Consider the following 11,497-nt stretch of genomic DNA (forward strand, 5'->3'; position numbering starts at 1 on the left):
TTGCACACTGGCAATGGCTGTGCAGTTTATATCAGCATATTGTTATTATAGCCATGACTACCTTTTTTACTGAGGTCTATAGCAGCCTCCAAGAGGACTTCTAACTCTCCTTTTGGCAACACTGGAACGACCCAACGAGGCCTGGGTGGAAGCAGAGCGACAATCAACAGAAATCCCAACAGATGCTAAGAGTAATAGGACTATGAAGAGCATCATTTGTGCGGACACAATGACTTCATGAGGGCAACTCTTGCCTTCCATGTAGTGATGTGACGCGAGTGTGTCTACCTGTTGATCATGTCATCTAGCTTGGCTAGGTCAGTGTGGGGGAAGGCGGGCTCCTCCTCTTCTAGCTGGGGTGGCCCATCCCCTTGTCCATGCTCACCTGGGGGGCTCACTGGAGAGTTCTCATTAGATGAGTTAGGAGATGATGTCTGCAACATAAAACAAATCAAAATCAGCATATAAAAAGTCACATATGAAGAATCATACACGTCAGAAACAGCTATGACGAGTATGACCTAGTGCTATCAGATTTCCTTAATTCTCCCCATTTCTGATTCAGAAATAGTTTATTGCCGTTGTAGTGCAGGTTACATAACTAGGATTTTTGTTTGCAGCTGGAACCAATTATTACAAATTTGTGCATTAGTAGATACATAACAGCTTGTTACCTCTAATTCTGAAGCTAATTATTTTTAATCTGGCATTAGCAGGCATACAATAATTTGTAAACTCAATTTTCAGCCATTTTCACCAACATCCTGTTGCATTAATATGGGACAATCCCGGAAGAGCGCGCTGCTTTGACAAAGACTCGAACAGAAGACTGGGAAGGGTATGGATCCCCGTTCATCCTTCTCCAAAGACCTGTGATGACTGCAAACGTTCATCTGCATGCTAGGCCAGTAGCTGATGAGGTCACATGGAGAAACAGTGCACCATTGCTCTGCCGGACAAAATGGTCTTATGAATACATTTTATTAGCATATATGTAAATGAGGAGTTTGGCAAGTAATGCATCTTCACTGAAAAAAATAGCTGTGTTATATTAGGTAGATTTTTTGCTAGTTCTCATGAAAACGATCCCTGCTGGACCCTTTCGTATTGTGAATTTCTTTCAAAGGCAAAAAATAACAAAAACTTGTTACTTCCTGTTAGCATAAATTATGGAAGCCAACTGAATGTTTCCTGTTCGGACAAAACAGAACTCAAGGGGTACTCATTTAAATTCCATTGGAGTATGACAAGGACTGTTGTGTGCATGTGTTGGACCAGGCTGAGGCACCTGCTTCCCCACTTACGGTGAATGTAGACCTTAGCAGGTGCAAGAGCAGGTGTATCTCCACCTTAAAGGCAACAAAGCTATGCCAGTCAGTACAACAGGCAGCCAATGTGAGTGACAAATATGAAATGTGGGGGTGTGTGTGACGGCTCCTTCTGCTTGGCTGACCTACATATACAGCTTGCCTCTCACGTATCACCACAGCTCATCAACGTGCGAGCGCGCGCGCACACACACACATCCCTTATCCATCACTCAGGAGGCTCTCTGTTCATTGATGCCTCATCTTCACTTTTTCCCCCCGCTTTCCGCTCCCCTCACCCCTTTCCTTTCATCACCCTGGGCATCTGTGTGTGTTTCTGTGGGGTGGAGAGTGAGCTATGTCTGTTAAAAACCTGTGTGCTGCAGTGTCTGGAACTAGGATGGGCATTTCTAGAAATGTGTTTTTTTTTATTATCTGGAAAAGTAATAATATCCTCATTCTTGCAAAGATTGTTTTTCCCCCAATAGTAATTCAAATGTGGATGTACTCCCCATTAAGAGAGTGCCATGACTTAAGACCGAAGCTACCTGTGCATTTGTGCTCTCATCAATTAAAAAAAAACAACAATTGTTGCCGAATAGCATTCTAAATATTTTAAATGCCTCCTTTCTGCACAACATGACAAAACTGTAAACATACGGGTACCTTTGCAGCTGCAAAGCATCATAGCCGATGAAGAAAACAGATTTTACCTGTCAGCCAAGTGGGCAACCCCTTCCATGAAGATAGAGTTGAGAGAAAAAATGTTGGGAGTTTTCATATTTTTAGACTTGATAACCTGGAGAGCTATGTCTCACCATCATACAATGTTCTACTCTGAAAAGGTAAGGGCTGAGGCAATGATTAATCATCGATAATCGACAACTTTATGGTATCCATTTTTTTTTTTAATCTAAAAATGTAAACACCCTCCCATTTCATTTTTAAAATTTCCTTAGTTATCCATAAAGCAAGCCTTTGTGTTTTAGTCAAACCAAGGTATTCATACCACATGGATGGACTTTTTTCTCTATTCTGATGTTGCAGACCAAACCACAAACTTTGTTTTTTGGTTCATAATGATTTGGTCCATTTAGGGCCTAACCAATTAATCAAAGCACATGTTATATTAAGCAAAAAAAATACTGGTTAATAAAATTGTACAAAGAACCAAAAAAAAATCAAATTTACAATTTGGCCCTGAGGTAGTCGGTGGCTCAAGGCTTACCTGGTTCTGTGGCAACGGGGGTTGGCTCTGAGTATCAGGCGCCTGGCCCTGGCTGTCGTTGCCCCCCACCGGAGAGCCACGCGTGGTGGCCGTCATGCTCGCCACAGGACAGATCTTGGCAATCTTGGCCTCTTTTACGCAGCGCTGACCAGGAGGGAAATCAAAGCCACCTCAGCCGTAGAGCGGAGGGAAGAGAGGCCAAACACGCGAGAGGGAGACACGAGCACCTGGAGATCTGGATGGACCGCTGAGACCATTGCATAACCTGATGTACAGGGGGAGAACGACAAAGGGAAGGATTAATCAGCAAGCTAGCATTTGCAATAAATACGCAAAAAAGACTGAGCGCATAAAATTGTATAATAAAAGACGGTCATTGTCTAGTTTTACATTTACATGCCAAGCAACTTATTGGGCTATGCCCCCTGGAAGGGTGAGGTTTCATTGAGGCCTACGAACGACTTAGTATTAGTCCTTTCATGCATTGCCTGCATGCATGGAATTCATGCTTAAACAATACACAAGCCTCCAGCTAGGTGGCAGCAGTGCTCAAACTAGAAGTACACAAAATACCTGGGGGCACAGCAGGCTCAGGATGAGCGATTGTCAAGTTTCTCATAAGGAAAGGCAAGGAAAACAAGTAACGATAGCTGGAATTACGGGATGAGGAAATATGCTGAAACATACATAACCCTTGGGCTTACCGTGAATACTGTAGGAAAGCCCGCTGCGTGAATTTACACATTTTTCTCTGTTATTGAGACTCAAACAGACTGAGCAGTCCAATTTAAATGTTACACACCGAGTTAGTCAACTTCCATCCATCCATTTTCTATCCCTTGTCCTTATTAGAGTTGCAGATAAGTAGCAGCCTACCCCAGCTGAATTAGGGCAAGAAGCGGGGGATGTATATAAAAACAACCATTCACACCATTGGACAATTAAGCAATTTAGAGTCGCCAAGTCATCTTTCAAGTACATTTTTGGAATGCGGGGGAAAAAGCCAGAGTATCTGGGAAAAACCTCTGTCCATGGAGAACATGCAAACTCCAGAGAAGTGTTGCAACGGCAATATGAGCCGAGATGTCCCGACTGTGTGGCCAACATGCTGGCTAATAGGCCCACCTTTGGACTGACTTAATAAACTTCATTTGGAAATTGTAAGTTTTTGCAGGTGTATTATTAATCTGTTTGTTATCAGATGGTTGTACGCAGAATGCTGGTGCCAGCACTTGCAGTTCACCTACACATACACTTATCTGATAAATATCAGGTTCTTGAAAGTATTTCAATTCAGCGGGGTGTGTGGAAAAATGTCTATCCCCTGGAGGGGCATGACAGAAAATGATTAAGAACCACTGACTTAGAACATACAATGTGACTTAAAGACAAGCTTGTCTCACTGGCCGACATATTTAGTCCATAACGAGCCTAAAAATTGAATATAGCATGACATAACACAAAAACAGAACATCAATTATCAAATTCAAGTGAAATCTCAGTAAACAAATCCATCCCAAGTATACACAAGAGACACGTCACAAATGTCAATGTTGTCTATGAAGAACTGTTGTTAAACAATTACAATTTAATCACCTAATCATGCAATGGGAAAATTTAATTTAGACTCTTGAATGGAAGAGTTGTGGGTGCTGTGCCTTGCTCAAGGATACTAGGGGTGTCACGAGACATTCGGTTCACAAGACAATCCACAAGATTGGGTCTACGAGAACACGACGAGATTTTAACTTTACTTTCAACAAAAAAAAAACAAAAACATTCTACTATGTTACGGTTTCTGCACGCCACCGGCCCAGAAGTACAGGTAAACGTTATCTAAAAGGAAATAAAACTTCAAACACAACCATCCTTGGTCCAAAACAATTACTGAGACTACAGGCTATTAACCTAGCATGTGAACAATGTAAATAACCAAATGAGCCTCTGATCAAACATTAAGGTGAGCGACTTTAAAAATGTAAAACGTGTTGCAAAATTGCTATAAACAAACAAAAGGCATACCATATGTATTGTTAGGTCAACCACCTGCTGTAAACCTCCAGTTAAATATTAAGGTTAGCGATATTAGCAAGTGGCGTGTATTGGTCATATTGTGTTTTAATAGTCATGTGAAGCTTTTGCATACTGGCCCAGAGTCACAAGATTTGTGAAATCAGTAATAAATTGACATCGAGACTAATATAAAACTTATATAATAATAATAACAGAAAAAGTAGAAGAAGACATTGTTACATTGTTAGACTCCAAGCAAATGTTAAGGATAGCAAATTTGGCAGAAAAAAAAAGGCAAAACTCGCCCTAAAGAAGAAACCTCAAACTGAAACTAAACAATTCCTTTCAAGGAAACAGAATTGAAGCTCAGTTGGTCCAAAATATACCTCTAAACATTAACAAAAAAACAAAACAACAACAGTTAACACGTTAGCAAATTTGGCAAGTCTTATCTGGTCTTGCTTTGTATTTAAGGCCTATTTATACATTTTCTAAGAGGCTAGCACATTCTACAGACCCCCACCTGCTATTGGAATATGTTGAGCAGCCCACCTGACTTCCCAGCTAGGCTTTTTCTAGAACAAACTTCATGTTGGGTGCAACTGCGGTCGGCCTTCGGAGAACTGAACCGGCTTTACAACATTCGTGCATTTACACCACCTAGTGAATCGGTATCGAATTAAACGTCCATGACAGCGAGCGATGACAATGCTTCAAAACAAGCTGTATTATTGGTAGTAATAACAAATGTCTTACATTGTTAGCCGCAGAGTAAGCAAATCGTGCAAAAAGGCGATCCACCCATAAAAACAGCCGAGCCGCGGACTCGTCGGGAGGCCTTGTCGTCAAAAGCGAATTGCGTTGAGACGTGCAGGCCTCATCATCACTTCGGCTCCGGGGCCTTACATTACGTTAACCGTCCCCCTACCTAAAAGATATACCACCATGTGAGATATTGTATTTATTCAGGGGGACCAACAGCTGCTGAAAACAATAGAGCTTGGATTTAACTCTTTGGTCGTTCATCCCGGTTGACCGAGGTGTGCTTCAACAGAGTCGCCATTTCCCCCTAGTTAGCCACGGACGTGCTAAGCGACTGTGCTAGGCGTTAGCTTAACGTCCCGAGTTATGCTAACCCGTTCTATTTTGACAAGCCCGTACGACTCAACATGTCACCATTTTGTTTAACCTGTGTGCAAATTCACACCCATGATGAAATGTATATACACCCTAGGAAATATGCGAATGACATAAGAGCACTTGTATTTATAAAACGCATCAGGAGTCGTCGTCTATTTCCTGAAATCTCACAGTACTTGTATCATCCCACAAGCCCAAGTTTAACTTAGGTGGCCGATTCGCTTGTTCAGGTTATATAAAATGAGCAAGATGACATTTGAAACATACATTAAAAAGTATTTCTTTGTCAAAATCAATTTCGACACATTTACAAACATTGTTTCCCTCATCTCAGTTGGTAGATAGCGTCGACAGTTGACTTGATTGGCTAGCGCTAACATGTTGGCTCCACAATTAGCATTTAAATAAATCTAAAAACACCGGCTGTGACGTTACCACTAATGAACTGCACTTTTAATCACCTCGACATTCATAAAGGAGTGGCGGCGAGGCATCGGGGTGACTTGGGACAGGAAAATACACAACTAAATGCAAGAGTAGATAGCTTACTAGCTAAGCTAACAATCCTCGTCTATAGCGTGCAGTGCTAGTTAGCTAACAACTCACCAGGAATTTGATAGGACTTCCCCTCCTCTATTGCCAGGTTACGTCCAAGCCTTAAGCGGCTGTGTCGTGGTGATATATTATAAAAACGTGGGCCTGGGTAAGTGACGGCTTCTCGCAGATGGGGGACACCGAAAGAGCTCTCTTTAATTCCGACGTTTCTCCCCGACTGTTCGCTTCTGGGTGTTTTTCCTGCGTCACCGGCGCAGTATCAGCCCCCTGACTGACTGACTCTCGACAAAATGTGTGGGGCTTGTCACTTGGCTCCCAAGACAGTCACACTCCGCACAAATACAACTTGAATCAACATGGCGGAAGCGCCAGCCGCTCCGTTTTAAAATAGGCCAAAAGACGAGCGAGCAAGTCCAAAAGCGTCGGCCTCGTCCGTAGTGGAGATATTGCGGAGGAGCTGCCCCCCTTCAAGTCAAACACTATCAGCTGAACGGAAAGTGCATTTAACTGCTCCCGATTCTGGTTGGGTTTGAGTAAGTGATGTGTCTTTCACGAACGATCTGACTCTGTGAGCCGACTCTATGTGGTCAACAACGGGAACGGACTGCTTTCAGTAAACGAGCATTTTTGCCGTTTTTTTGTTCAAGTCGCATGTAATTGGTCAAAAAGCGTGCTGCAGCGTGTGTCGACATTGTGTATGTGTTGGGGGGTGCACACACTGCAGTTGTGAGAACACAAACAAGAGGTATGGTGTTTACAGTGAAAGAACATTGCCAGTCATTTGAAACTACAGACCAATAAGGAGAGGACAATGAACAGCAGGAAACAAAGGCTGAAGCAGTTGTTTCTGAATGCCAATATTGGCTAAAGACAAGCAAATCTGTTACCTGAATGCTGCTTTGCCTTTTAATCTCGCAGAAGTAATTAACCATGTAGATAATTAACATAAACGGAATTATCCGAGTCATTTGGATGAAAGAACCGACTCTTTTTAGTGAGTAGAGACAATCTAACCGGCTCTCTTAAAACAATTGACATTCCCATCACTAGTTTCACTCGAGTCCGGCACGAAATCCAACTCCATATTTTCACTAAAACACGGTGGCTCTGAGTTCAGCCGTTGGGTCGAGGTCACGCCCACTTCACTTTGATGGTGCGTTCAATGATGCTTTAAAGTCCTCAATTCAGTGTTGTCAGTAGTTTTTACTCCAGGGGTGTCCAAACTGCGCCTGGGGATGTTATTAGAACGATATGTTCTTTTTTTAAATTTTGTTGGGCTCAGCAGATGAATATTTGCCTTGAGAGCTACAATTTCTTATGTTTAGATGCTCAAAATGTTCACAATTGTAGTACGGTACTTTAGTCCAAACCAAAAAAATTAACAAAACCTTAGTGGCCACTTTATGTTGTCTGGTTTGCATTCACACTTCTATTTTTATCAACTAACTAAATACTACTACTAAAAGTCGCTTCTCAAAAATATTACTTCTTCTAGGTCACATACCCACATAGGACTTTACTTTCTATGGTAGATTTTTTTTTACCAGCTAAGAAACAGGGGGTATGCATTATATAAAGAGGTTTATTTATTGAAAAGAGCCAGGCATGTTTAAGTACTGTTATGCATCTGCTTACATGTAATGCTAATTTTAATTTTTTGCACTGTTGGGTGATATGACATCATATCCACTCTTTTCGTCAGGTGGTACAGTCAGTGTTTCCACTTGCCTTACTCAGCACTGAGTCCACTAGCAGGCGCACCAAAACCCATCTATCAGGCAGCCTCCCCTGTAGTGGTCACAGACCAGACCAAAACGAACAGTAGGAGCTGACCAAACAGAATCTTGTCCGTTTCAACTGGACCAAAAATGATATGTGTCAACGTAACCTATCATGCTCATCAAAATGGCCCTTGGTGGAAAAAGTTTGGACACCCTGTATTATTCACTGGTCACCTGGAAAACTTCCATTTTATTATGTGTACTTGCAGCATTGCTCTCATGCTTGTTCTCGTCGTTTGTGTGAGTTTTTGGCATTCATAGTGTTTGTTTTTTATTCTTGAGCATTTTTTTAATGTTTTTTTTCTTTTCTGGTTTTGGAGTGTTTGGACAATGCAGTGCATTTTCCCCCCATTATCCACCATACTATTGCAATCGAAACATCAGAAGAACCTCTGAACACAACTTTCAAAATGACTGCTTTGTCTACTCTTTGTTGATTTGAAGCTTTTAAAATGTAACGTGATATATCAATGAAATAATAATGTTGGTAACATATTGAGATTTATACGGATGTATCCAAGACGGAACAGGAATAGCTTTTCTCATCCCAGATACAAATATAGTGTCATTTTCTTAAGTTTGTCAGACAAAAGAAACTGACTGGTAAATACACATAAAGGGATGTTTGTGTAAGCCTAAAATACAGCAAAGCTGAAATAAAAAGCATCGTCAAATCAAAGTGGCAAAAGACATGGTGTGGAATGTGGGGAGAAAGGAAATAAAAGGCAAGTGGTATATAAAGTAATGAGAAAGCATGAGAATGAGAATGCCATTGTACCTAGAATTCGGTTTGGTCATACCAGTCTTACAGCACACTGGAAATCCTAAGGAATACACCACAGCGAGGTGCGACTACTTCAAAGGAAACATATTAGAATGCCCAAACATGACAACTCATTGGGGCGCTATGGGGAGAGAAGAATAACAGTTTGGCGATGGAGGTAAGTGCACCTAAAAGCCAGAGGTTGAGATCGATGCAAATAGTAATGTTATGAATACCAGGGTAGTATCAGTGTATGAGCAATGCATTGGGAGTATAGAAAAGTGAGATCAATATTTTTCAGTTCTCTTTTGTGTCTGTGAATATTATAATTGATTGCATTGCGTTTTCTTCAACATATATTTTCACAAACTCCCAGTCTCCCAACTGGCCTGGGAATGCCTCGGGATCCGCCGGGAGGAGCTGGATGAAGTGGCCACGGAGATGGAAGTCTGGGTGTCCCTGCTTGGGCCACTACCCCCGCAACCCGACCTCAGATAAGCGGTAGAAGATGGCTGGATCTTGGGACACTGGAGTGTTTAGTTAGTTTTAAGGCTATATTGCAAAAATAATAACTATTATTTTAATTGTTATATTGTCAATATTTGTTTATTAAATATTGTTAAATAGTTCTCAAATTAGTGTGTTGATATAACTATTATTTTTTGTCCAATGTTTTATTCTGATTATAATAAAATATTTTGAAAAATATCTAAGAGGTATCAGTATAAAGGCCTATATTTACTTCCTGCTGGATAGATACTAACATTTACTTCCTGCTGGATAGATACTAACATTTGTAGTATGGCCCACAATAACTAAAATAAAAGCTGCTTGCCAACCGCTTATAACCTCTTCCATCCAGTTGATGGCAGTAATGCACCTCTAATAGCTGGTTTTCAAACCGTCAACAAACTCATAAGAACCTGTTAAACAGCACGTTGTGGGATACTTTACGCATTATATGTTTTTGTTGAGTCCTCAAACCAGGTCCTATTCAATTATGTTTACAGCTGGAACATAAGCATTGCATGTAAGCACATATGTGTTGCTAACCTGGTTATCCTCGCCACTCCAGCACCGTTGTAAAAAAAAAAGACTGCAAAATGAAAACTGATAGCAACAAACGACCTAAATCACACTTAAACTATGTCGGATGGCAGCGTATCTACGGCGGAGATCTCTTTAGGGATCGTGTCGTTTGTGTGCGAACCCTCGTCTGCTTTCGGCGACTACAACAACAACGATTTCATATAAAGGTGCCTTTACTGGACTCTTTCAAGTCTGTGATGTTAAAAGTGCGTATTATCTTTATGTGCATTCGGGCGAGAACACAGACGTGTTTGTGGACCTCCCGTAGATTCTAGTAATAAACTCCGATTAGTATATACTTTTATACCGCGCTCTTCTTTACATTGTTAAATGTGAGAGCTAAACAATGATTTTTTTTCCCAGGGCGCAGCCATCTTGGTTGTCCAACATCCGAGGTGCATTGAAAGCAGCACGGATGAATAAGTAGAAATCACAAATACTTTACAATGCAATCAAAGCCCCACGCATACAGCATAACATTTCAACTCTAAAGAGGGACAGACTAGAACAGATATTGGACTTAAAGCACAATAAAGTATGTTGTCATCAACATCACCAATATTCCCAAATTTTAATGGGCATATTTATGAGGTGAAAATGGCTTGTGAGAAGAAATGTGGGGTGGATAATCATCACACTAAATTTTAATTAAACTTTGGAGTTTGGATTAAAACCATAGTGTTTTAACTAACCTTTCTTAGAGTAACATAGTGCACAATCTGTATTTGGCTGCCCTCTTTTGCATTCTTTCCATCCTTCGTCTCTACTTTATCTTAGTTTTCAGAGCACTGTACGAATGAGTTGTTTTATGATAGCTTGTAACTCTTAAACCTTTACTGTTTGGAAGTCCTATACCAGGTGAACCATTTTGCCAAGTGAGTCAAAGTAGTTGTAGCCGTAGGTTGATTAAAGCAATTTTTGTATAACTGATATAGTTACACAAAATAAAAAAATTTTAAAAAAATTACAAAATCCCAAGCAAGTCTAATGTTACATATTGCTTATCCTCATTAGGGTAAGATGGGATCAAGACTATCTCAGATGACTTTGGGACGAGAGGTTCAGATGACTTTGGGACGAGAGGTTCAGATGACTTTGGGACGAGAGGTGCAAATCAATAACAGGACACTTACAGACAACTCTGGACAATTAAGACTCTCCAGTTAGCCTAACATGTATGCTTTTGGGGATGTGGGAAGAAGCTTGAATAGCCAGAGAAAACCTACACAAACTCCACACCAAGAATCAAGCTCAGATTCCCTGGCTATTAAGGGTAACCACTACTCTACTGTGCTTCCTTCCCAAGCAACAGTTATACAATAATTTTGTTCTTTACAAAGAAAGATCATCACTCTGCCAAAATAACGACTACTTACCAGGCGCTATGATCTTCCTGTGAATGGCATGACATCATTGCTTTCTCTATGCATGATCTCATCTTTGATCATCTATCATTACTGATTGCACTTACAATAACATAACACAACCTCTAAAGCGTATCTTGCATTTATTGTTGTCAGGTCAAAGTAGGGGGTCTGTGACCTTTTTTGTGTGAGATTGCCAAAACAAAAACAGCAGGGCGCCACTCACATTGTACTGTGCATCATAATCACTGATATTT

The 11,497-nt window shown here is 40.9% G+C and overlaps 1 protein-coding gene across 6 annotated transcripts in view; it reads right to left on the reverse strand.

Annotated features, from left to right (window-relative positions):
* usp9 (ubiquitin specific peptidase 9) overlaps positions 1-11,497 on the reverse strand; it is a 41,385-nt gene that overhangs the window by 28,761 nt on the left and 1,127 nt on the right. For 2 of the 6 annotated variants that reach the window (XM_058081231.1, XM_058081226.1), the window contains exons 1-4: positions 6,295-6,766; positions 2,536-2,800; positions 289-434; positions 62-141 (exon numbers count right to left, since the gene is read on the reverse strand). In XM_058081231.1, coding sequence (XP_057937214.1) covers positions 62-141; positions 289-434; positions 2,536-2,631 — 322 coding nt within the window. In that variant the 5' untranslated portion in view covers positions 2,632-2,800; positions 6,295-6,766. Of the gene's footprint in view, positions 1-61; positions 142-288; positions 435-2,535; positions 2,801-5,304; positions 5,565-6,294; positions 6,767-9,840; positions 10,017-11,497 lie in introns of those variants that run through there. The other 4 variants (XM_058081230.1, XM_058081229.1, XM_058081227.1 and 1 more) reach the window with 3 other exon arrangements.

This window comes from Doryrhamphus excisus, chromosome 9, assembly GCF_030265055.1.
Source record: "Doryrhamphus excisus isolate RoL2022-K1 chromosome 9, RoL_Dexc_1.0, whole genome shotgun sequence".
NCBI lineage: Eukaryota > Metazoa > Chordata > Actinopteri > Syngnathiformes > Syngnathidae > Doryrhamphus > Doryrhamphus excisus.